Source organism: Botryllus schlosseri, chromosome 14 (assembly GCF_051294905.1).
Source record: "Botryllus schlosseri isolate E-star chromosome 14, Bs_hap1, whole genome shotgun sequence".
NCBI classification, from domain to species: domain Eukaryota; kingdom Metazoa; phylum Chordata; class Ascidiacea; order Stolidobranchia; family Styelidae; genus Botryllus; species Botryllus schlosseri.
The window spans coordinates 4,244,890-4,272,147 of NC_137249.1; the positions used below are offsets into that span (position 1 = coordinate 4,244,890).

Below are 27,258 nucleotides of genomic sequence, written 5' to 3' on the forward strand. Positions count from 1 at the left end.
TCAGATCTGATGGTTCATCAGGCGAGCTTCCTGATGAAAGCGATTCCGCGTATTTCATAAACGATATCGATGATCTGACTTCCTCGAAATCACGCAGTCGGCTCTGAAACAACACACCAAATCGTCATTGCACAGTTGCAGAGGTTTTGCAATTGATAGAAAGTTGATTGCGTATCTAAAACCTAAATTCCTAATAAATTGTTGCAAGCGGCACTGTGATAGACATTTAGGTGTGAGGCTTAGTTGAAGTCGGTCGCATTATATTGCGCACCTATCCACCACCATCTATCTATCTTATCAATTCAGTTCCGAAAATGTCGCTCAAGTATTGGATTCTCATTATTTTCGTTATCGCCGTCTGCTCGCGTTCGTCAGGTACGAGCGAATTGTGTTCCATTTAGAATCGGATTGAGATTTCTCTTTTTCAGCTCAATTTTGCATGAGACGTTACGTCGATGGCAGATGGATCTCAAAGGGGGATTGCAGGGTTGGTATCCGTGTAGCTTTACGTCTCCGACAAACGTTCTACTCAGTGTACATTTCATGTAGGGTGCGGAAAGGATGTCGGAGATGATGAGGGATCTTCAACGCAGATCAGAAGAAGAGAAGGAGAAATGGACTGTGGGAAACGGTGGGAACAGTGGGAAATGTAATATCCAATGTAATATCTAATGCAAAAGAGTATTCAGTAAATGCGGGCTCTGGGACTGGTAGATTGAGACAGGGGAAAATTGGGCATGAAATATATGATCTAATCACGCATTGGGTCATATAAATTCCACCACAAAGCAGGGAATTGTAGTTTATGTTTTGAAAATGATAAATTCTGATCAACATCCCGGTCAAAATACGAGACACCGTCGCAATTAACCGCAACAGACACGTGTTCAATCCACACAGAATGCAAGTGCGTACTCTGCATGAGTAATATATAAAAGAATGTATAGCTAGGAGACATATCCTCCAAAATCTGACTGTTACATTGTGACGTCACTAGTTTTAGCCACGTTACGATGGAATCGTGACTTATTGTCATCGTTAAAAATATTGCGGGCTAAGAATAAACGCGGAGTAAGCATATGCTTTCGACTACTTGCAAGACCCATCATATCATGATTGGCAGAGATGATATGGATTATATATCAATAAATTAATTAAATAGTATTGTCATATTGAAATGAACCCGAATATTTTCGGCTAACACTCGTCAGGGGTAATCGTCAGCAACTAGTAGAGAATTGGAAAGAACATTGTATATCAACAATCGTATCACAAAATATGACGTCACCAGCATGAAATTTCGAATGAGAGAGCGTTCAATGTACTATTTTTAGGTGGTACACGAACTCCTTTTGTTGACAGAGTTTTGGTTGGTGTATTTTGATAAAAGTTGATTCCAAGGCACACAAATGGAATTGTGAACGGCCATTTGTGTGCCTTGGAATCAACTTTTATCAAAATACACCAACCAAAACTCTGTCAACAAAAATCGCTCGTGTACCACCTAAAAATAGTATATTGAACGCTCTCTCATTCGAAATTTCATGCTGGTGACGTCATATTTTGTGATACGATTGTTGATATACAATGTTCTTTCCAATTCTCTACTAGTTGCTGACGATTACCCCTGACGAGTGTCAGCCGAAAATATTCGGGTTCATTTCAATATGAATATACTATTTAATTGTATATTGAAGTTCTGTACCTCCAAGAAGCTCATCAATAAATTAGATACCGCTCCATAAATACCAATCGCAAACAGCAATAAGTACACTGCACGAGGCGCGAAGTATTTTGTTGTTATTGAATACACTTGACAGAAATATTCATGTGAATAGTTAGCATATACAATATACATATTAGTGTCTCTTCGTGGCTTACAAGAACTTAGTATCGGACTTAGCTAAATCGTAAACCCATCCCGCAAGGCGTAGCCTATACAGTATTTAAAATAGGCACTTCCCGAATCGCTGTATTATTGAAGGCACATTAAAAAAAATAACAAGTAACAGTACTATTCGAGTATACATGCAAGTGAACCAGTGAATCCGTTGGATTACGGGTGATAGTTCTTCTCGACAAGAAGAGATATAGTCGGGACCCAGCACATTCGCCGGTATCTATGCTACCTAGGGATGGTGTGAACGTGAGCTTCACGTTCGCGTTCTGTGTGTGAGCCGGAGAAATTTAGAGGTTCCCGTTCACAACAAAACCTTGGTAGGTTCTGCCCTGTGAACCTTTTTCATACATTACAATTTTTACGTCACTATAACATCTTTGGTTCGAATTTTATTGCATTTCAACTACTGGTCACTCTAAGCATGGCGCTGGCAGCATAAGAAATCAACACAGAACGAGCATGCACCTTGACAATCTCGAAGATTTTACTTGCTTTGTTACAAAAGTTTGCTCGAAATATCCATCTTTCCGTTTGTGAATAATTAGTGACTCTCTGCTGTGAGGTTGACCCGCAATCACACAACATCATGAGCAACATACACTACGTGTAGTCAGAGAATGATGCTTATTCAACCAATCGATGAGATTGATATCGTTTTTTGATGTAACAAATCTAGCAGACGCACGCGGTCAATCTTGACTTCATATGTTTAATACATCATTAAAACCAAATCCGTGCGATTGAGGTGTTGGCTACAGCTGTATAACTTGTGTGGTAACCTGATATCGGTTACACTCTGTTCAATATCAACGTAGCAATACTCAGACGCCGAATACATTTTCCGGCCCGGCCAGGACCGTTAAGGCGTGAGCTTATATTCCCTGGCAAGTCCTCGTCGAAATTGTTGGCAAAGCGACAGAATTTATTGGATCATTTGATTGCCTCAGTTGCTACATTTAGCGACGTTTAAAACGCCCATATGTTTTTACGCATTGTGTCATTATGTGGCCCAAATCGTCGCTAGGTACTGTGTATATTAATATAGCCTATTACTTCATTGAAAGATAGGGTATGAATCAGTGTTGGGATGACTTCAACTTTTTGAATGACTTGACTTGAGTCACTTTGCAAAAATGACTTGACTTGACTTGACTCGGCGCTTCAAAAATATGGATTGACTCGTGACTCGGAGCAAAATTTACGAGTCAATTTCAAGTCATCAAGTAAACGGTGTCGATTAAATCATTGTGCATGTTCGGATTATTCACGATACGCCGTTGTAACTTGTGAGAGCAACCAGTCATTCACTGATCGTACGTTTCGATCACTGATCCTACATTATTACATCACAAATACACTGACCGCATACGAAATGATCACAGCTGGCGTTGTCGTAGTATAGCAGATTAATTTAATAGCAACGTATCGCTGTTTATTGGACGGCTCTGTACTTACATTGCACGGCGCTCACTTACCAACCCTCATGTATGATTTGAATCCAACAAATATATTTTATGCATTTATATCCTCACGGATGTATATATATATGGCTAGTGTGTTGTACGATATCAATTTCTTTCATCTTCTCGAGGCTTCGTATTCGATCCTCTATTTTGGCTGATAATAAGAGAATGTAGCATGTAGCTCAGAGCTGTCAAACTCAGCTGACGTCGCGGATCGAATTCAAATATACAGATCACTTGCGGGCCGCACCAATCAAATGATTCCAAAATATTACTAACTTTTAACAGACTTAACTCAATATATGCACTTTTTCGCATTCTCGGAATTGGGTGTTAATGTCAGCGATTTTCTCCTGACGATAACTACAATCACAACTCCGCTGTCGGGTTGTTTTAATGTGGCCTATGAACATACCCGAAATTTGCCATCTTGAAGGAATATTTTTAGTAGTATTTCTTACTACAAATTCGAGAAATGTGTTGGATAAAATCACGCAATTTACAACATATACTCAGAATTTCTTCGCGGCCCGAATGAAATCATTTGGCTGGTCGTATGTTTGACACCCCTGATGTAGCTATACAGTTACTTACGTGTTTTATTAGCAGTTCTACGTGTGCGTGAGCGATACAACGCATTTTTGCATGTATATTTAACGTTGAATTCGTTATTTGATTCAAGATAAATGACCAATTGATCTCTTTAACACAGCAAGTAAAATATAATGAATTTAAATGATCACCCATACTTCGAAAATTCAATTAGACTTGAATTGTGACTTGACTCGTGACTTGACTTGACTTGACTCGAGTCACCTTTGAAAATCGATTGACTTGACTTGACTCTAGTCAAAATGTGCAATGACACGAGATGACTCGTTACTCGAAGGTAGTGACTTGATCCCAACACTGGCATGAATTAGCAATATGATATCACGTGACGTCATGAGGTTCACGTTCGCATTCATACAGAACCTTTCAAAAAGGTTCGCGTTCACACGATCCTGAACCTTTCAGAGGTTCACAACATCCCTAAATTGCTACCATGCTAATAACCAAGAACTTCAAAATGATGTCGCTTTTGTCAATAAAGGTGACTATTGCAATTATCACCAGAAATGTCAGAATTATGACACTCAACAGTACTATACGTGTAATTGCACCGACGGATATTATCGAAAAAACTGCAGCCGTAAGTATATCGCTTCTAATTTTTGAGCAATGCCCAAGAAATATGTCACTCAGTGCCATAACTATAGGGTTCATTTAAAAATAAAAGCCAATTTAAAACAAACATGCTTAAAACATGGCTCTTGTTTAAAACATGTTTTGTTTTCAAGTCAAGCTGTAATTGTGACGACACAAGGGAGTGGCATTGACAATTGAAAATATAGTGTAGCCTATATATGGACGCTTCGACGAAAAGGGCTTCCGGCTACGGTCATAAAGAGACCAACAATATCTTTAACCAGGACTACGTCGTTATGCAGCATTTTTACGGTCGACGGTCATCATCATAAGAACACCCATTCCGTACCAATCTATGTCTACTTACTATAACTGTCGAACCAACGATGAGGTCCAGGGTTCGAGCCACTCGATATCGTATACGTCGATATTATCGTATATCATCATCATCATCATTAGTTTATTGGCAATTTTATCAGTTCAAAACACCACAAAAAAGCGATACAATGAAAAGATAGGAATATGTCGAAGCGACTTGGAGTAGTCTATGGAATCAGACACCCACCTTGGCCAAGGCGATGTAAAGAGGAGGCATGCACACTGAATGAAAGTAAAGAAGATAGTATAGAAAAAACGACAAGAAATCGGGCGGCATTTCATGAAAAGCGAGATCGATATGTCAGTCGTGGTCCGGTAATTTTGAGGATGGACTGTATTTATTTAGTAGTAGCCTAATTGTTTGTATTTCGACTTGAATGTGGACATGCTCGTCGACCGTCGGATGGCCGGCGGGATACTGTTCCACACATCAGGTCCGGCATATTTGATAGAGCGATGATCTTTTCGGTCGATCATATGATATTTGGACGACGTGGACGCGCGTGTGCTGTATACTTGTGAGTCAGTATTGGGTGCAAATCGTCCGTAGGCTCCTACTACACGTTTTCGAAAGTTCTAGCACAATTACGGCTGTATTATGCTACGTTTGAAAAAAAAAATTTTGTTTAAAAAATGCATTTGTTTAAAACTCTGTTAATAAGATGTTTTAAGCAAAGTGTTTAAAAAAACGTTTGTTTTAAATGCAACCCTAGTCACAACACTTGGCTGTGTATAAATTCAGTAGGTTTGACACATCTCTTCGTTTCATCTAGAAAATTACTGCAAACACCATAAGAATGTATGTCAACATAACGGAACGTGTCTTAATACTGTCACTCATCCGTACTATTCGTGTAATTGCACCGATAAGTTGTATGTATTGCGCCCGATTTGGAAAATGGAGAGGATGTGTTCCTTTTCTTTCTTCAGTTGTGGGTGTGTTATTATTGCATCTATAACTGCCGATGCATGGATTTGTGCGGGAACCAGCAGGTCAAGCGACCTGGGTCTTGTCCCATATGTAATCCTATTGGTGTTGTAGTTCTCGTTTCTAATTGCATTGGCGTATGCCATGTTATAGTGGTTAGGTAGAGTGGTTAGCTCTGCTGGTAAGTGGTGTCTGACGTCTGCTGCAGTCCACTGTATGTTGTCTACGTGCGCTGTTTGTCAGCGCTAAGCCTGTATATCCTCTGCAGTAGGTTATCTGCAAGATTAACTGCAACTTCAGGCTGCTTTAGCGTGTTTGTTAAACGCGTTTTTAAAGGCGTTTCTGCGCGCTTTCGAAAGGTGAAACTAGAGTATCGGTTGCGCTAGACTAGCGTACGAGCACTGTCTAGACCAGTGGTTCTCAACCTTTTTCGCCTCGCGGACCCCTTTTGACCGTCACGGACCCTCGCGGACCCCCTCAAGTTTTAGTACAATTTTAGCTCCATTATGGTACAACCTTCATCTGTCTTGTGCTAATATGAACTGTAGGCTCGTGATAAACAGCAAAATAATGATTTTTCTTGAAGATAACATCCTCCTATTTATGTAGAAATTGGTGGAATTTTATTATTTCAAAGCTATTTTGCAGTGGTATTTCTTGAAGTACATGGTCGTGTCTTGAAAATCCGCGGCTTCGTTTTGATATGAACGAGGAGTGCCGAAAACCATTTCCGCTAATGTAGATGGAGGCTAATGCAATATTAACGCATAACGCTTCCGACGATAGTTTTGGTGTGATCGCAACATTTATGGCACCAAAATGAAGAAACACATATTTTATGAACACAACACGTCTAGCATCTAGCGCAGGGACGGGCAACATACGGACCGCTGGCCGGATTAGGCCTGCAACGGCATTTTAATCGGCCCGCAGAGAGTTTCTACCGTCAAAGTGAAATCCTAATCTAAAAGTATAGACAAATTTTATGCTCCAAAGAATGGATCCAAGTTTTCCAACCAGAGAAAGACTGTCATGAAACGATTTGTTCTGTTCGGGTATACATATATAATTACGAGCAAACATTTTCGACCATGAACAATTGAACATTAACAAGACAGGGCTGCATACCAATATAACTTGTGATATGAATTTCAGGGTTGGAGGGTAATGCTTTGATAGCAACGAAACACTCCTTGTTCATCAAAAAATCAGCCTTGTCGATAGGGAATCCGCAATAAGAGTGCTCAAAATCTGATAGCCCGGCTAAGAGCAGGTATATCATTGTCCGATTTATGACGAGTGTGAGCCGAAAATATTCGGGTTCATATCAATATGAATATGCTATTCAATTGTATATGAAGTTCTGTGCCTCCAAGAAGCTGTTCCCTGCATTGGGACAAATTATGGAAATACTTCGGAAACGACTTCGCAAACGACTGCTAACTTCAAATCGAAAAGGTTTCGCAGACATTACGAAGTCACCCTGATTGACGTTACTATCTCCATATTTTTATTTTTTCCACCAACTCCAACAAAACAACATTTTGATGATATGAGTCATGAGGTTTTAGCAGTTGTGGTGCGAAACTGCTTCATGCTTTCTCGAATTCAAAAATAGAATAAAAATTAGGTTATCAACCATTTTAAAAATTTAGAGGTCTCGCGGACCCCCTGAAATTGCTTCGCGGACCCCCGGTTGAGAACCGCTGGTCTAGACGGTGTCGTAGCGCTTCGGTAATTTAAAAAGAGAGCCAGACAGTCTCTCGTCGCCTCAAGGGAGAGGCGCGAGAGAGAGGAGAAAAGTGGACGCTTGACTCAAGAGAGAGTCAAGTCTCCAAAGAAAAGACTCAACAAGTCCTGACTCGAGAGAGAGAGTCGGGACTCGAAGAGAATAGACTCACCCAGACTCGACCCACGAAGAGGAGTCGAGTCTAGGGGAGGTAGAGCTGAAGAGTCTGAAGGAGACTCGAAGAGGAAATCCGAACGTTGACGAAAAGAGTGAAGAAGGAAGTAAGTAGTCTAGTTAAGGCTAGGTTATAACTAAGGTTTACGGTAGTTATCTAGTGCCCCAGCGGCTCCGGTACGCTCCTCGATTCTGAAAAAGCCGTTATTTACCTGTGGATATATCACTCTAATGATATGCGTTGCATACTGTACCGTTCGCTGTATCGAGAGCACCAATGGTAGTTGAGTGAATAACCAAGATGGACAAATATACCCGTAAGTTTGTCCGAATTTTACATTGGATCTCCAAGCCTTCCGTCGTCTATGCCACCGATTGAATATACAAAATTGATTTTATTGACCTCGCGATGCAATAACGAAGTCCTGGAGGGTATGATGATGTTGTCTATAGGTCATACCGATGTGTGCATAAACACCCAACATTTGTACACCGACACATTGTATGTAATGTCATAAACCACATTTACGTGAATACTTGGTAGGGTTGAACAATCGTAAAATATATTCGATATGTATTGTCATTTTTTACGAAGAAAAAAAAATCAAGGGTTGTGAATCTACATGTTTAATTACATTTGGTCATTGATTCTGCTTTATCGCTTTGCATTGAATATCCGGATCCGGTTATGAACTGACCTGTATTGGGTTTGTAATTCCATACTGAATGGGGCGATATGTATTGACCAAACCGATTACCGCTACATATCCCTGTACGTATAATCTGTATAGGGTGAGCAAGAAAATTATTTACAAGTAACCTGGAATCGTTAGCACGACGGGTAGCATGCATTCCTACATTTTCCGAAGATTGTTATCCGTGTATCAACCAGTTAACAAAGTCGGGGGATTACAACTTTAGACGGATTGATTCTGGAAAATCTAAAGCACGAACCCGGACATCGCAGTCATATCGAAATAGCGCATTGTTATTGTGTGTGTGTGTGGCTAACCGTCGATTTTGATGGGATGCACCAGAACAAGTGAGTATGCGATTACACAAATGTATCGGAGTCGTTGTTGGTGTATATTTTGTCACTGTCTGTTGTAACAATATACAAAAATATCAAATTGGCCGGTGTGGTGGTCAGTTTTCAAAACGAAAATGGTATTGTTACCCAGGGAAAAGATAGATTTCCAAGTGAAAACGGTATTGGTACTCAGGTAAATGATAGTTTTCCAAACGAAAAAGGTTTGTTACCCAGGGAGAAAATATATTTCCAAAAGAAAATGGATAGTTACTTTAGGTAAAAGTATTTTTCCAAGTGAAAATGGTTTGTTGTTGTAGGAAAAAAATAAATTTGCAAACGAAAAGGGTTTTGTTACTCTAGGAAAGGATAGAACCCAGAGTGAAAATGTATTGTTACTCCGGGTAAACGATAGATCTCCAAAGGAAAGTAATGTTTTTACTCAGGTAAACGACGACCCGCCGAGTGAAAATGGTTTCTTGCCCAGGGAAAAAATATATTTCCAAGTGAAAATGGTTTGTTGTTCAGGGAAAAAATATATTTCCAAGTGAAAATGGTTTGTTTCTCAAGGAAAAAATATATTTCCAAGCGAAAAAGGTTTGTTACCCGGGGGAAAAATATATTTGCAAGTGAAAAAGGTTTGTTACCCAGGGAAAAATCGATTTCCAAAGGAAAGGGGGCTTGTTACTCTTGGAAACGATAGACCCCCAAATGAAAATGTTTTGTTACTCTGATTAAACGATAAATCTCCTAAGAATAATGGTATTTTTACTCAGGTAACGGCCGACCTCCAGGTGAAAATGGGAATTTTACTTGGGTAGGTATCGTATGTTTAGTGTCGTTGGTGTTGTTAAACGTTGTCGCCGGTAGCCGTTGGGATACTATTACGAGTGTGAAAAGGATTTACTCGTCCTGTGCAGAGTATCGCGATAGTGAACATATTTTTCGCGTGATGAAACAAGATCGCTGTTTAAATTTTAATGCATTTCGATTACCGAGTTGCTGTACAATAGAGATGACTCTACATTAGACCGGGCTGTGTACTTCGATTAAAACCACAAGACCACATGTAAATCTATTCACACAACTCGATGATGTTGATATAGTGTTACTAAAATGAATTATTACCTATTTACACAACATAAAAATAACAATTCATGTCGTAGTAAGTAGGTTTCGTGAACTCGTGCTTGATGAAAACGAATGGTGACAAGTATGTGTTTGTGTTTGAGTGAAAAATAATTATTTAGAGTAGTGACATTTTGTGACCAACGAATGCAAATCGATCATGATATTACAATAGACGCTTTCGTCAACATAACGACTTGGCGCAGGAGAAACACTTTCACGTTTTTTCAATAACTGGATTCTCGAGACTTGTTACTTGTACCATGTACCGTTGGTGACTATAACGGCCATTTTGTATAATAGTACGTTTAGCTGTTTTGTTGCTAGGGCAATCACTTGATGACTCAGCACTTTTTGTTAGCAAAGTAGATTGATTTGTGTGTAAGATGTAAGCACCGTAACTAGAAAACATATGTACTCTGTTGTTGGAGTAGCTGATTTATTGCTATGACATGGACATATCCTGAAGCCTTGGTTGGTTTGTTGTCTTACGAAAGATGAGGCGACCTCGGTGTCGTAAATTGTGTTAACTAAACCCGGATGGATACCACAATTGTGTTGGACTTACACATGATATTCGCATACTGTACACATACAAACTTTTGTGTAAACAACTCTGATGTTTCTGTTAATACTAGTTCTGTGTTGAACTATTTGATTATTAAGATAAATGAACAACCATTCAGACAATAAAGGTCTTGAGGTATCGAAACAGTTTGAAAGCGTCACCAATCATTGTACAGGTTCGTAGCATGGGAATATCGAGTATTTTCGTGTAACATGAATATATTTCATATGCCTTCGGTAAGAAATGAGTTGCGTGGGGTAATCATACACAACCTACAAAAGTTAAACTTGTAGCGTTTGATTGCCTACTTTTTATCAATGTCTTTGTGATGTTAAAAGACGGCTGAGTTTACATTTACATTAAGCGGAGAAACTCAAGAAATATGAGTATCAATATGAGTGGTATATTATTTTTCACGATATGCAACCAATCTTCTAAGCATAACTTGTCAAAAATTTATCATGTCATAGACACGCCGGTTGTTACGAATTCGAAAGAAATGTACTTCGATTATCACGATGATGGAAATTAAGATCAACGCAGTATTTCGGAGGTGGATGTGTATCGTTTGGTATGTTCACCAATCACTAAATTTCGGTTAGTTAAACGATACATTTACAAGTTTACCGAAATCTTGATTTACAAATGACAGCTTGATGATGTAAAGCTCAACCACTCAAATGTGTTCATTGCAAAGTATTTGACACAAACAAAATATCGAATGGAGACCAACAAATTGGTTTCATTTCCGAGTGAGTGAAAATTGTTTTCTGATGGACATATATGATTTACATTTAGTAAAACGATCTACACCGATTAAGGACGCTGTTTCATAGCCGATGAGTGAGTGGAATTTCTTAGGGTTTGATTTAGCGAGTTAATTACCGGCGATTCAATCACATACAAGTAAGTTCTTTTAGTGACTATGATTACATCTACTTTGACGAATGACAATGGGGAGATTTCTAATTTCTCTGATCGTCTGTGTGTTTTACAAATAATTGTAATACGCCTAACTATAGGATACATTTAGCAAACGTCATGCAAATTGTTTTTGTGATGACGACTTTCAGTAGTCTGGTTAGATGATGACAATTATTTTAGGCGGTTCAAATCGGTATCACTACTTTGAACGACAATACAAACAGATTTTTGTAGATTTCAGTGTAGGACATATTTCGATTTTAATACGGCTATCAGTTTTATATATTACCCAAGTGTAGTAGAATGAGGTGTGCCCAGTGAAGATATTCCAGATCGCTTCTGTGCTGATCAAAGCCTTGAAGTGTAAATCTGTAGACTTCACAATGTTTTTACATTTAGCGCCTACGACAGAGAGTGTGGATGTAATTGAGTATTGGTCGCACGCTTCGAACGATGTTCGATATCCAAAAGTGATATTTTACCACTCTGTAAAGTGCATATGTTTCAAGTCCTGTCACAACTCCGACAACAAATTGTATCAATTGCTGGATTCAATATAGTAACGACATGAAATTGTGATATACTGACTCTATACGTAGTCGTTTCAATTAGCCGTCACGAATTTGACCAATAAAGCATTTTGCGTCGGGTGTTCAATGTTTTAATAACGAAATTGTTGTTTCATCTTTAGTCATGGTTACTGGAAACAATTACATTTGTAAAAATATTTTCTGATATCCGTTATACGCAGAGTGATTTGTACCAACATGGAATATCTTTCAAATCAAGAACATTTCGCACATGTAAGTCTAGTTTTACAAATCAATATGTTAATAACAATGTTTCTGAAAAGTTTGTTGGTATCGTAATAACTTTTAACACAACCCCGGTCTAATTACGTCATAATTTATTAATCAAGTCGTGATCGACTATTACAAAATCTCGTATGTCAAACCAACGTGTTAATAAGAATGTTTACAACATGATAACTTTCAATGTAACACCGGTGTTCGATCGTAAGAAATGAATTCTTTACTACGTTGGTCAGACATTCAAATATCATATACTCAAAACATATGTTAATCTCAAGTTGTGCGCACCGAGTAGTAATTACTTTAGGTGTCAGAATAGTAACGACTTTTACAGTTGAATAAAAAAATACGAGTTGGCGGACTATGAATACAACCGAACTTGCTATGGATTTTGGATTGTGGTGATTACTCGCGTAGTCTTGTTTACTTTTCATAAGGATACTGTTGAGTTGGTTGGGTAAGTTACAAACGGATTGACTTGACAAGGTTTTTGTATTTTACTCTTTTGTGTATGGCAAGATGTTAAAATGTTGAGATGTCATAGTGATAGTATTTCTGAAACTATCTTTGCCAAACGGAAAGTCCGATCGCGAATATAGTTGTAATATTTCATTACTTGTTTCAAATCAATATGCGTATAATTTCGAAATGTGACTGGGTGAAAGTTGGTAGTTATGTTTGTCAATCTATTTCAATTCAGATTATGTCAAAGTCCTAATATTTCATTTTGGATTATCTGAATTTACCTTTAGTACATCCCGCGAACGGATTCCGACGCCGTACTATAACATTCTTAATAATACAGGTTCGAGGATTTTCATGATAGAGTTGACAAGTGATAAGATGGGTGTTTGTATTAAGAGTTTGATTTCAAGTTGACAAAGACAATAACTGTATAATGCACATACTTGTGATTCTTGATTCTTGTAGAGTTATAGTTGGTATTGATTCTATAGGTGTGAAAACAGCGGCGCGAATGTGTGAATAATTCAATGTGACTGAAAGTCGGCGTCAGTAATATTCAGGTTACGGTCGAATCAAAAGATCGCGAAAAGATTTCTCAAAATAATTAGAATTGTACCGAATTAACACATTCAGATACGAATCAACTTGAGCCGTGTAGTAAGTTTCATTTCAAGTTGACAAATTGACACATTACTTGTATATTCGCATGATTCTTATCATACAACTAAAGCCAACCACGTTCCGAAGTGTCGAACACATAGCGACCACCAGAAAGTGTCAAATTGTTGGTTTACGAATCACCGTCTGCGACGACTCTGTGACAAACTAATTACGGAAATATTACCTTGTGAGCGATCGGTATGTCTGTAACACCAAATCATGAGCGATCGCTATGTCTGGAGCATTACCCTGTGAGCGGTCGTAGGATTTTAAAATTATTTCACACCTTTTTGAATAAGCGAGATCAATGATATTCTCTATAACCATCCTGATACACGAAGTCTATATCTAGGGACTTATCCAGTAGACCAATTACCAAAGAAACCAACTAGCGGAAAATTCGCTATCACCATTAATTACGACGAATCGAGTTTGCCTGGGTCTCACTGGGTGTGTATATACAGAGATGACGATACTCATTTTCATGATTCACTAGGTTTCGGCCCGCTGAAACCTCAGATAATCGAATTCCTGGCGCCGGATGAATTTTCCGTGACTGGGAGACAGTTACAGAGTAAAACTTCGGATGTGTGTGGAGATCATGCTATAGCATTCTTGATAAAAACAGCTCAAGGATTTTCAGCCAAGGAATACTTGAATAATTTTGGTGATGATAAAAAAGTTAATGATACGATTGTGCGTGCTTTTGTGAAGAGTTTGATTTCAAAGTAATAAATTCAACGAATGTATAATGTGTATACTTGTGATTCTTGTTGCGACTGTGAACAGCAGACTATTCTGTAGGTGCGAAACAGCGGTATGGAAGGTGCGAATAATCCGATCTGAAAGTACTATTCAGGTTACGTAGGAATCAATAGCGAGGAAAGAGTTAGAACACGATCGGTCATTTGTCACGACTGAACTACGGTGTCTTCGTGTGAGCGATCCCTATACCTGTAACGTTATCATGTTGCGTCTATATCAGCTACCGTGTCGCCGCGGTCTATGCCCGAAAGTACGAATCACCGCCGCGTCCATAAGAATAACGATATATTGAAGTCGCATTCACCGTAAACGTTAGGATTCCCTCGAATACGAGACCGCAGGTCATCGCCGCATCTTACACCTGAAAGGGTGGTATCATCACCGCACCCATAAGAACACATGGCGACTCACCAGCGATAGGGGGGTCTAAAAGGGTGGGGTCATCACCCCGGGTTTTCAGGCAGGTCACCACCCTGCCCATAAGAGCCCCTGCCACCTCACGACCGATCATACTAACTACTTACGTGTAATTTCACCGACGGATATTATGGACAAAACTGCAGTGGTAAGTAGCCTACCTGGTTTCTAATTCTTGAGATATCTTCAGAAATTGACTTGCTCACTGCCACAACACTTGGTTGTGTATAAATTCAGTACGATTGACACATCGCTTCGTTTCTATTTAGAAAATTTCTGTGAACACCACCCCGATGTTTGTCAACATAACGGGACATGTCTAAAGAATGTCACTCATCCGTACTATTCGTGTGACTGCACCGACGGATCTTATGGAAAAAACTGCAGCCGTAAGTATATCGCTTCTATAATTTTTGAGCAATGCCCAGGAAATAAGTCGCTCAGTGCCGTAACTAGGGTTCTTTCAAATATAAAAGCCAATTTAAAACAAACATGTTTAAAACATGGCCCTTGTTTAAAACATGTTTGTTTTCAAGTCGTGACGCCACCAAGCTGTGATTGTGACGTCACAGTGGAGTGGCATTGGCAATTTAAAATGTAGGGTATATATGGCTATGCTTCGACGAAAAGGGCTTCCGGCTACTGTCATAAAGAGACCGACAATATCTTTAACCAGGACTACGTCGTTATGCAGCATTTTTTCGGTCGACGGTCATCATCATAAGAACACCCATTCCGCACCAATCTTTATATACTTACTATAACTGTCGAACCAACGATGATTTCCAGGGTTCGAGCCGCTCGATAGTCGATATCGTATACGTCCACAGTGTTGGGTGCAAATCGTCCGTAGGCTCCTGTTATACGTTTTCGAAAGTTTTCGCACAATTTTGTTTAAAAAAGGCATTTGTTTAAAACACTGTTAATAAGACGTTTTAAGCAAAGTGTTTAAAAAAGCGTTTGTTTTAAATGCAACCCTATCGTCACAACACTTGTCTGTGTATAGATTCAGTAGGTTTGACACAACGCTTCGTTTCCATCTAGAAAATTACTGCGAACACCATCCGAATGTATGTCAACATAACGGAACGTGTCTTAGTACTGTCACTCATCCGTACTATTCGTGTAATTGCACCGATGGATATTATGGTAAAAACTGTAGTGGTAAGTACATCGTTGTTAATTCTTGAGCTATACGCCCAGAAGTACACTCGATCACTGCCACAAAACCTGGATGTTACTAAATTCAGAAGGTTTGTCTTGTCGCGTTGTTTCCGTACACAAAATTACTATAAACATCACCCAAATCCCTGTCAACATAGCGGAACATGTCTGCATAACGAAACCCAACCGTATACTTTACGTGTAACTGCACCGAAAGATATTATGGCAAAAACTGCAGCCGTTAGTAGGCTATATTGCTTCTAGGTTTTGAGCTATGCGCAGGAAATGAGTCGCTCAATACTTGACTGAGTCTAACTTGAGTAGGTGTGATACATCGCCTCCTCTCCACACATAAATTACCGTGAATCAGTGTTGATGCGGATCGAGTCATGACTTGACGTGTCTTGACTCGGCGTTTCAGAGATGTGGATTGACTCGTGATTCGAAGCAAAATATTCGAGTCAATTTTAAGTCACCAAGTAATCGGTGTGGACTAAATTGCTTACGTTGTTGTAGACTAGAAGCAGACTAGGAGAAATTATGGACACCCGGCATTGATACCGCAATGTATATCTGTGACGAGACACAAGAGCATTGCTCGTTTTCGCGCTGCCCATTGATTACTCTCACTCTCGTCACAGCTGATACATTAAACGCGTATTTATCCACCTATGGAATTAATCGTATTTAATGTAAACTATAAGTTAAAGGCATAGACACCAAAACCCATTCAACAAAATGGGAAGCGAACGCCTGGCGTCCCAGTCAACAAAATCGGATGCGATCGTCCCGCGCATTCGATGTCAAAATGATGCTTCAAAAGATACAATTTTCGCACTTCAGCTGCAGACTCATTAACCCTTTTGTTGCCGTGCATTTACCCTCTCGCTACTACAGCTTACAATCGCTAGTAACCCTATCGCTACCTGAATCATTGTTGCTTTCTGACAGATATATTATAACCTTATGTTGTAAGACATCACAATTTGACAATATGTTTTTTCATTATCATGTTAGTTATAATAATAATAAAATCCACCACGAGCATACATGCAAAATACCGGCAAATACAGACAGTCAATCATATAAAATGCATAAAACGACGCATTGGTTTCAGTCGAGAGATCTTCTTTCCGGGCCAAGTTTGATACAACTATTCCTGATCTTGAATTGAAATACAGACAAGATCTGGTTTATCAAGCAAGGCAACGAGGAGCTACAATCAGCAGCCAACTCACTGTTTGGCACGCTAACCAGTGATGAGCATCGGAGCGGAGTCGCAGTGGATTCGGAGCGGAATTTTGCCGATTTTGTGACAGTCGGAGCGGAGTCGGAGTTTACTACAGATATTTTTCGGAGAATTGTAACTTTTGTCTCCGATATCTTTGGATAGCTCTGACCAGAATACACTCTTGATTATCATTACAAACCAAAACACGGACAGTTTACACGTTGTAAAGTTGTAATATTACGGGTAACAAGCAAAAATGATTGCCAAGTGCATAAAGATCAGCCATCTGCACTGCAATTGGGGGACTGGAGAGTAAACAATACTATGAAGCCAACCATATTATCACATGTACCATGTTGTACCGTGTGTGCCATGTATACCGTGCTTGCCACTGTTTCGGATACTTGACGAGATTCACCGGAGTATCTCGGAGTCTGGAATTGAGCTCTTCGGAGTCGAAATGAGTTTTCCTCAGACACTAAAGTTGTCGGAGGTATTCGGAGTCTCGAAAAGCAATATCCGCTCATCACTGAGGGGTACCGACACGCTTCGGCGGTTTAGCATTAAAATATCAACGGACGCATTACGTTCAGAGCGATAATAACTTGACAAGTATCACGCTGTTCAGTGTTCACTGCCACCAATCTGACATTTCAAGGCTGGAGAGATTTCCATCGCTGTCATTCGTCGATTGACGATTATGAAACGAATTGTATTATTTCTAGCTCTTGTGAGAAGTTGTGAAGACGCCCAATCAGCATTAGCGCGCAATGACTCTGGAGGTGTGTTTAAATTAGACATACCGGAAGTCGGGATCACGAATGTATTCTGTGACGTAACTGACGATGGAGGAAACTGGACCGTGAGTTCAATGTGCGATTATTGCAGAAAAATTTGATTTATTTCCATTTTCATTTCAGATTTTCCAGCGAAGAATGAACGGAGCCGTTGATTTCAACAGAGGTTGGGATGATTACGTGAAAGGATTCGGCGATTTGCAAGGAGATCATTGGTTGGGTAGGACTTTTGTATTATCTCATGAAGTGCGCAACATGAGGAGCGCCATATTCATTGGTTGTGATCTAAGCACATCTACGGCAAGGTCAATTGACGATCGAGTTTAGAGTGAGCACTAATAGAGTATTTGTTCCACCATCTTGTCACTGAGCCCACGCCCAGAGCTCCTTCGCATATGTTAGTTTGTAAATCATCTGGCAATCAACTTTCTTCCAGGCCTGGAAGCGTTGCATCAATTGACCAAGACAGGGAATATGGAGATGAAAATCGAAATGATCAAGAAAGATGGGGTTCATTTGGTTGCTAAATACAGGTGAATATGAATCGTTGGTATTAGCATTCCGGCGCATTTCATAAATCTTGTATTTCTCACAACGCGCGCGCAAGGGTATAACCAGGGTTACCACACATCCTCTTTTAAGAGGATTTGTCCTCTTTTTTGACTTTTTTTTAAAGTGGCCTCGGAGGACGCCCTTTGTCCTCTTTTTGAGGGAGCTATAACGCAATAATTTTATGCGACCTCCTCGCATCCGCAGCTCCTTCCGCATCGGACCCGGCTCCGACTTCTACAGACTGCACGTATCCGGATATTCCGGGAATGCGACCCACGATGGTCTCTCATATCACAACAAGCAGCAATTCTCAACGAAGGACGTGGATCGCGATTCTCATCAGTCATTGAGTTGCGCTTCTGGCCTCGAAGGAGCCTGGTGGCACCACAACTGCGCTGACAGCCACCTGAACGGGAACTTCAGCGGAACAGGCGACAAGGGATTCTACTGGCAGAGTTCCCCCAACCCCGATCTCCTGCGGTTCTCGGAGATGAAGATCCGGAAAAGAACGTGAAATGAATTTTCAAAACTCTGTGACGTCGCTCTCCAAAAGGATCCCACTCATGTGAGCGTGACGTCACCGCCGGGGTACGACTGTGTCGACTCAAACTCCATATCACAACAATCTCCAATTCTCAACGAAGGCCGCGGCAACTTATGCGGCGTCGCCAACCTGAACGGAAACTCCAACAAAACAGGCATCGAGGGAATCCTCCTTCGACCTTCTGCGCTTCTCCGAGATGAGGGTTCGGAGGAGGTTTTGAAATTGACTTTCGTGGATCTGTGACGTCACGCTCCTCTTGTGTGAGTGTGACGTCACACCAACGCGTGACTGTATTGACTGAAACTGTATTATTGTTTATATAGCTCACTGGTATTGACTCAAACTCCATAGCGCCCTCTCGCGGTCAGCGATTTGCGAAAGGTTGCGAAAAGAGGAGAAAGGAATTGGGCTTCATAGCGCCATCTCGCGGTCCGCAATATGAAATTTTTCTTACCATATCCTGCAGTCTGAATCAAAATATGTGTCTGAAATATCCTATGACCATAGATGGGTGAAAGCACTAGACGGCCTGGAGATTTTGAAGGGGGCGGAAACGCTCAGGGGGCGATATGGGGGGGCGGTGTGGGATGCGCTGGAGAAAAATGGCTTTGCAGTAGATGATGTGGTGGTAGGACATATCCCTAATGAGTAGTTTGAAGTAGTTTGGCATGAAAAAACGTTTTTGGCTTAGAAACATGCAACATTTTACACGGACAAACCAATATTTTAACGAAATCTGGCCCTATGAAGAATTCTAGTGGTTACAATATGTCTTATGGTGGAAATTTTTTAGAAAAAATTGTAGTACAACGAGAGATACTTTCCTACATTCTTGGGTAGAAAGTGCATGTCTTTACTAAGAAGCTTGACAAGGACGTTCAACAGCAGCAGTTGTTGGCTGACAACACTCAAGTTGTGCGTACACTGCTGGTGATAAACCGTGTTGTTTCATTCTGACAATGTTGTCTGCATCACAATTTTTCATCAAGCGCTTCTTAATATAAAAATGATGCAATGCGTAAGAAGTCTTTCTTCAGTTAGGATATTGTGGTACGTTCACCATAACACCATGTTTACCAACTTGCTTTATTTGACCGTTTATGATTCACAATGAGCAGACAATTAGCCGTTTACAACGGTAGGCCTGTAAAATAGGCTACAACCTACAAGCTGTAAAATATCAAATGATAAGTTCACCGACAGTGCAAAATCTACGATACGAACGAAATGCAGACGTCTAAAAAATTTTGACAAATTTTGACCTAACGCTACACTTTTGACAAAATTTTGACAAATTTTGACATGTCAAAAAAAACTGCCCTACTAATGAATATTCAGAGTAAATTAACACCAAAAACTTCGTTATATATAGCCTACAAAAGACATATAGGTTTAATTGTCCATGGCCGCCTAAATAACTGGCACCGAGTGTTCCTGTCTTGGCAATCCGAACCCCAGAAGACGAATTCCATCTGGCAGGGAAGAATTATATGCAAGAGAAGAAATACCACTCTGAAATCGTGTGCGTCTTTTAGTTTAGTACGATTTGGCGACAGGGATATCTAAAACTAGATATCTAAAACAGGATATCTAAAACTAGATATTCCGGTTGGGCGATGTTACTCGTTACTTCATAGCCGACGGCTATGACCAAATCCCATCATGGTTTTTAAAAATGATAAGCCTGCATATCGGTCAATATATGGCCCATTTTTTCAACTTCATGATAGAAAATGGAGTCTACCCAAGCTATCTAAAAAAAGCCAGAGTAGTCCCTGTACACAAAGCTGGGGATAGAACTAATGTCACCAACTACCGTCCGATATCCGTTCTCCCATGCATCGGGATTGTATTCGAAAAGTTGCTCCTCTCCAGCCTGTCCTGATTCCTCGCCAAAATGTCTGTCATTTCCCCTCAACAATTTGGCTTCCGAAACAAACACCAAACCGCTCATGCCCTCCTAACAGTGGCCGAACAGTACTATGATATCTCAGAGAAGCGAAATGTGGGATGTAGCATTTTTCTCGACCTAAAAAAGGCGTTTGACTGCGTAGATCATAAAATTCTCATCTCGAAATTGGCGCGTTACGGACTTCGGGGCCCACAACTTGAGCTCATGAAAAGTTACCTCACTGGACGCCAACAAATGGTTGCGATCTCAGACACCTTGTCCTCTCCTCGCCCGGTGACCTGTGGTGTGCCCCAGGGCTCAGTACTTGGACCGGTCCTTTTCACCTTATATGTCAACGACATTTTTGAAACCTCCTCATTGAACACCACACTGTTCGCTGATGATACTCACCTCCTCTCTTCCGCATCTTCGACGGCTGAGCTGGATGCCCTGACTGGTGACCAAATGCCCAAAGTCCATGAGTGGACGGCCCAGAACAACCTTTGCATAAACGCCTCGAAATCGCAATTGCTGACAGTAAATTCAAAAAATAACCTAACCGTTAATATCGCTGGTCAGCCCGTTTCCAACACAGATAATGCCAAATATCTCGGAGTTTTACTGGACTCGAACATGTCCTGGAAGAGTCATATTCAGTCCCTAGAAACTAAATTATCACCGAAGTGCGGCCTGTTCTACAGCCTTGGGCGCTTCATGCCAGCATGGGTTCTTCTGATACTCTTTAAATCCTTAATCCAATCGAAGTTACATTATGGCATCCTCTGTTGGGGGGCTGCCAGTAAAACTGCACTCAAGCCACTGCAGAAACTACAGCATAAAGTACTCCGAATCATAGCTAGGGCCCCAAAGGGGCCTGGCTGCCCATCCAATAAGTCGCTGCTGAAGAGATTCGGCGTCCTAAACATAGAAGATATGCGGAAACTAGAAATCGCCAAGTTTATGTATCAGTTTCACTGCGGTCGTTGCCCCGAATATTTCAACGACTTCTTTACCTCTGAATCAAAAGCGCACAAGTACAACACACGCGCGTCCACGTCGTCCAAATATCATATGATCGATCGAAAAGATCATCGCTCCATCAAATATGCCGGACCTGATGTGTGGAACAGTATCCCGCCGGCCATCCGACAGTCGACGAGCATGTCCACATTAAAGTCGAAATACAAGCAATTACTACTAAACAAATACAGTCCATCCTCAAGATTACCGGACCACGACTGACCTATCGATCTCGCTTCCCATGACATGCCGCCCTATTTCTTGTCGCATTCTTTTTCTGTACTATCTTCTTTACTTTCATTCAGTGTGCATGCCTCCTCTTTACATCGCCTAGGCCAAGGTGGGTGTCAGATTCCATAGACTACTCCTTGTCGCTTCGACATCTTCCTGTCTTTTCATTGTATCGCATTTTTGTGGTGTATTGAACTGATAAATTGCTAATAAACCAATGATGAACAGGCTATTGGCAAAATTGATTAGCTTCCAAATCGCTGCAGCCAATGTATAATGTATATGTTAAACTGAATGTTACTAATATAACATTCTCGTGGTGATTTGACCTGATTCAACCTCGTTCGCGAGACAGGGGTAGGTCATACGGTATGGTTGACCCTAGTACCGGGGTTCTCAGCCCTTTCTCGGCAGTGGCCCAATTTCCGATTTGAAAATGTGTTGTGGCCCACCTCTTGTCTTTGAGTCATAACCCTGTTCAAAGCGTGGTAATCAACAGCGGCGATATGACTATTTCTCTGAATATGCGCGTTTTTCACTTAATTTACTGAAGATATTTAAATCTACACATCCAGGGACAAAAAATCGCGCCAAGCGCGACGAAATTTTTCAAGTTGAATAAATATGCTCCAACAAACGACCGACGAAATAATCTTGGGCCCCTTGGAGCTATTTAGAAATCCGTTAAGCAATTTGTTATTGAGCCTAACGTCGTGTCGGAAATTATTATCTGTAAATGAAATACAACAAACCTAATCTGTGATAGCATAATAGCAACAATTGATTATAGCATTAGTACCTTCCTTCTACCCTAACTAATCTTCACTACGTCACTCAGCACATACAAAACATTCTGGTAAAATATTTCCGCGACCAATGTTTAGTCGGCTACCCTAAAATACTAAATCCATTCTTGTTATGCTTGCAATTAGGCCGGAATCTTGTATACAGCCTGTCATTGCCTGCATTATAGCAGTTGCAAAATGAAAGTCAGCACTGTCTACCATTTCTGCCTCCCTTGCGTTAAATGAACAGAGATGCGCCTCGTTCTTGTGTTTCAATAACGTTTTTTGAACTCAGAAATGGCCTACCAACCTATACCTACCAGCTACCACCTTATGACGACCAACACATATATGGCATTACAATAAAAGAGGTGAAGAGGCCGCTGGTTACCTGAGTATTTGAACATGCTATTTGGGGGTACAGAACTTCAGAATAACGCGAAACAATAACTTCATATTGTTAATTTATTCGCTAAAACCTTTTCGACTGACTCTCACCAGTAGCGAAGGTCAGTAATACTCTAACCTACCGATAGGCTAGTTATCTATAGTGATACCTGAGTCAGGGTTGTAATGACTCGAGTCAGACTCGAGTCACGATTTTCTGATGACTCGACTTGACTCGAGTCATTTTCTCAAAATGCGGAAATGACTCGACTCGACTCGAGTCAATCTATGTATTGACTCGACTTGGACTCGAGTCATTGCGCACGACTCGAACCAAGTCATATGACTCGAGACTCAGACGGCCAATACCAACATTTCATTGTAATTTCGAAGAATAGTAAAGTAACCACCCTATTTGGGCTTCGTCTATTGGTACTGGCACTTGAAAATGCGACCGGAAACTGTTAAGTGAGGGAAATTAGTATATTATAAATGCGAACCGTTTGATATCACCAAACAGAGTTATAAAAGCGAGTAAGACCTTAACTGAGAACTGAGCAGTCAACACAATGACTTGGACTCGGACTCGAGTCATTATCCCATGACTCGGACTCGAACCTCTGCTCGACGACTTGGACTCGGACTTGACTCGGTGGCGAATTGAAAATGACTCGACTTGACTCGAGGCAAAACTATAAAAGTGAGATGGACTTGTGACTCGGAGTCTTGTGACTTGGTTACAACCCTGACCTGAGTACTGAGTATGTTACCTATCCACTAGTAGTGCTGTCGGTCAAACCATCGTTAGTTCTCAAAGCGGAGTCTCCATGTCAGTATAGAGATTGTACAATCTCTATAATGCCAGCTACGTTGTAAATTGCTATGGAATAGGTGTTGCCAGTTTTGTGATGGTCGTAGAAAATTCCATGACACCAAAACCCTATAGTTTGTTAGAAAGTCGTTTCCTTGTTTGCGTCAAAACATCAGATCTGATGGTTCATCTGGCGAGCTTCCTGATAAAAGCGATTCTACGTATTTCATAAACGGTATCGATGAATTGACTTCTTCGAAATCACGCAGTCGGCGCTACACAGCTTATCGTCATTGCACACGGTATGCAGTTGATAGAAAGTTGATTGCGTATCTAAACATGAAATTCCTAATAAATTGTTGCACGCGGAACTATGATGGACATTTGGGTGTGTGGCTTAGTTGAAGTTGGTCGCATTATATTGTGCACCTACCCACCCCATCAGTAGTTAGTATGATCGGTCGCGATTCGTAATGGGGTTCTTATGGGCCCGCTGGTGACCTGCCGCGAAACTCGTGTTGGTGACCCCACCCTTTTGACCCCCCCTTCCGCTGGTGACCTGCCATGTGTTCTTATGGGATCTCTGGTGACCCCACCCTTTCAGGTATAGGGCTCGCTCATGACCAGCCGTGAAAACTCGTGTTGGTGACTCCACCCTGCCGTATCGTCGGTGATACCACTCTTTCAGGTATACGTTGTGTCGATGACCTGTCTGATAACGTTACGGGTATAGGGATCTCTGGTGAGGTGGTGTTGAATATCAATTATAGTAAACAGTGACGCCAGTACTTAGCATATATATTCAATATTATTATATATGACCGATTTGAGTTATTCCCAACGTTTACGGCGAGCGCGACTTCGATATATCGTTTTTCTTATGGGTGCGGCGATGATTCGTACTTTCGTTTATAGACTGCGGACGGCATGTCGTACTTTCAGCAAAAAGGTGTGAAATAGTTTGCTAAATCTAGAAATCACTTGAAAGGTAATATTTTGGTAATTAGTTTACCACAGAACCGGTGTAGACGGCGATTCCAATACCAACAATAGCCGCGTTCACATATTAACACTCCAAATAGGTGTGAAATAGTTTGCAAACCCTGCGATCGCTGACAAGATAATGTCTCGGACATAGCCATCTTTCGCGGCTTCGTGTTACAGGCATATCAATCGCTCACGCGGTGAAATTTTCGTAAGCAGTTTGTCACAGAACTTGATTTCACTCACAAAGATTTAATAAGTAACGAATAACAGACCGCCAGTGTCGGTAACTTGAATAGCGACAAATTGTCACTTATTTCTACTCTAACCCTAATCCTTTGTGAAGTGTACGCTTATTCAAAAAGGTGCGAAATAATTCTAAAATCCTACGATCGCTCACAAGATAACACCTATAAGACATAACCATCTCTCGTGACTTGTCGTTACATACATCGCAATCGCTACAATGTAGAATGTTGGTAGTTTGGTGTAGAACTGGATTTCACGAGTCTGATATAATAAGAATATTACCTATTAAGTAATAAGCACCGAATAACAGAACCGTCGCAGACGGTGACTTGAATATCCAAGATTTGATACTTTTCGCGATCGCTATATGTTTCACGTTGACTTTGGTTGCGTGATGCAAATCATGAGAATATTCAATCAATGTGTCAATTTGTCAACTTGAAATGAAACTCACTACACAAACCAAGTTGATTCGTATTTGAATGTGTTGATCCGGTACAACTCTAATCCTTTGAGAAATCCATTTACCGCGATCAGTTGATTCGAACGTAACTTGAATATTGCTGACTCCAACTTCAGTCGCATCGAATTATTCCCACATTCCACGCTGCTGTTTCACACCTATAGAATCAATACCAACTAACTAAACAAGAATCAAGAATCACAAGTATGCACATACAATAATTGTATTTATTACTGAGAAATCAAACGCTTAACAAAACCACGCAACTTATCATTTGCCAACTCTAGCATTACCAAAAAATCAGGTAGGCCTATTGTTGATTGAAAATCCTTGAGTCCTTATTATCAAAAATGTTATAGTGCGGCGTCGGAATCCATTCGCGGGATGTACTAAAGGTAAATTCAGATAATCCAAAATGAAATATCTCGACTTTGACATAATTTGAATTGAAATAGATTGACAAACATGACTACCAACTTTCAACCCAGTCATATTTAGAGATTATACGCATATTGATTTGAAACAAGTAATGAAACCTTACAACTCTATTCACGACTAAGTTTTCCGTTTGTCAAATAGAGTTTCAGTAAATAATTTCACTATGCTATCGCGATATTTTAATGTGTTACTACACACAATCAAGTCAATCAATGAAATAGCACCTGTTGTAAATATTTCTTACTTGACAGCCACTTGTGCATACCGCGATCGAGTTGCGACGCGATGAGTTAAATCGGAATATTTCAATCTATTTGTCGAAACCTTGAACAAGCTGTCTGATTATTTTTTTGTTGCAATTGAGTTAACGGAAATAGTATTACGCATCGACATCTTACCATCTTACCATACTCCAAAGAGTCAACAAGGAAAAACCTTGCCAAGTAAACCCGTTTGTAACTCACCCAATCAACTCAAACAGTATCAGTATGAAAACACCCAAGCATACAGGAGTCCATACAATCACTAAAACCTAAAGTCCGTAACAAGCTCGGCTGTATTCATATCCCTACGACGGGTCTTTTTTTTTCAACTGTAAAAGTCGTTACTATTTCGCAAGACAAAGTAATTACTACTCGATATATTTTGTAAGATAAAAGTAATTTCTACTCGGTGCAGGTGACTTGAGATTAACACATTACATTTGAGTATACGAGATTTGAATGTCTGACCAACGTAGTTGAGAATTCATTTCTTACAATCGAACGCTGGTGTTATATTCAAAGTTATCATGCTGTAAACATAAGGATTGACACATTGATTTGACATATGTTATAGTTGATCATGACTTGAATATTAAATTGTTTGCGTTAATTAGACACGGCGTTGTGGTAAATGTTATGACAGCAACAAACTTTTCAGTGCCATTGTTCTTAACATATTAAGTTGTAAAACTATACGTGTCTGAAATGTTCTTGATTGGAGAATTACTCCACCTCGATAAAAATCACTCTGCGTATCGCGATATCAGGAAATATTTTACAAATGTAATTGTTTCCAGTAACCAAGACTAAAGATGAAACAGCAATATCGGTATTATTACATTCAACAACCAGTACAATTATTAAAATCTATCGTTTGCGATAAACAACGCTAAAGATGCAATAATTCCAATATTCATACATT

The 27,258-nt window shown here is 40.3% G+C and overlaps 2 protein-coding genes across 2 annotated transcripts in view; one reads left to right on the forward strand and one right to left on the reverse strand.

Annotated features, from left to right (window-relative positions):
• Nucleotides 1–27,258, reverse strand: part of LOC145455688 (putative dimethyladenosine transferase) — a 72,315-nt gene that overhangs the window by 23,279 nt on the left and 21,778 nt on the right. The window lies entirely within an intron of this gene.
• On the forward strand, nucleotides 315–18,784 carry LOC145455942 (fibrinogen-like protein A). The gene is made up of 10 exons (XM_080333973.1): nucleotides 315–375; nucleotides 429–487; nucleotides 550–621; nucleotides 4,480–4,555; nucleotides 14,796–14,915; nucleotides 15,571–15,690; nucleotides 17,647–17,783; nucleotides 17,842–17,938; nucleotides 18,155–18,251; nucleotides 18,475–18,784. Exons 1-10 carry the CDS (start codon nucleotides 315–317, stop codon nucleotides 18,782–18,784), a joined length of 1,149 nt encoding a protein of 382 aa, XP_080190099.1.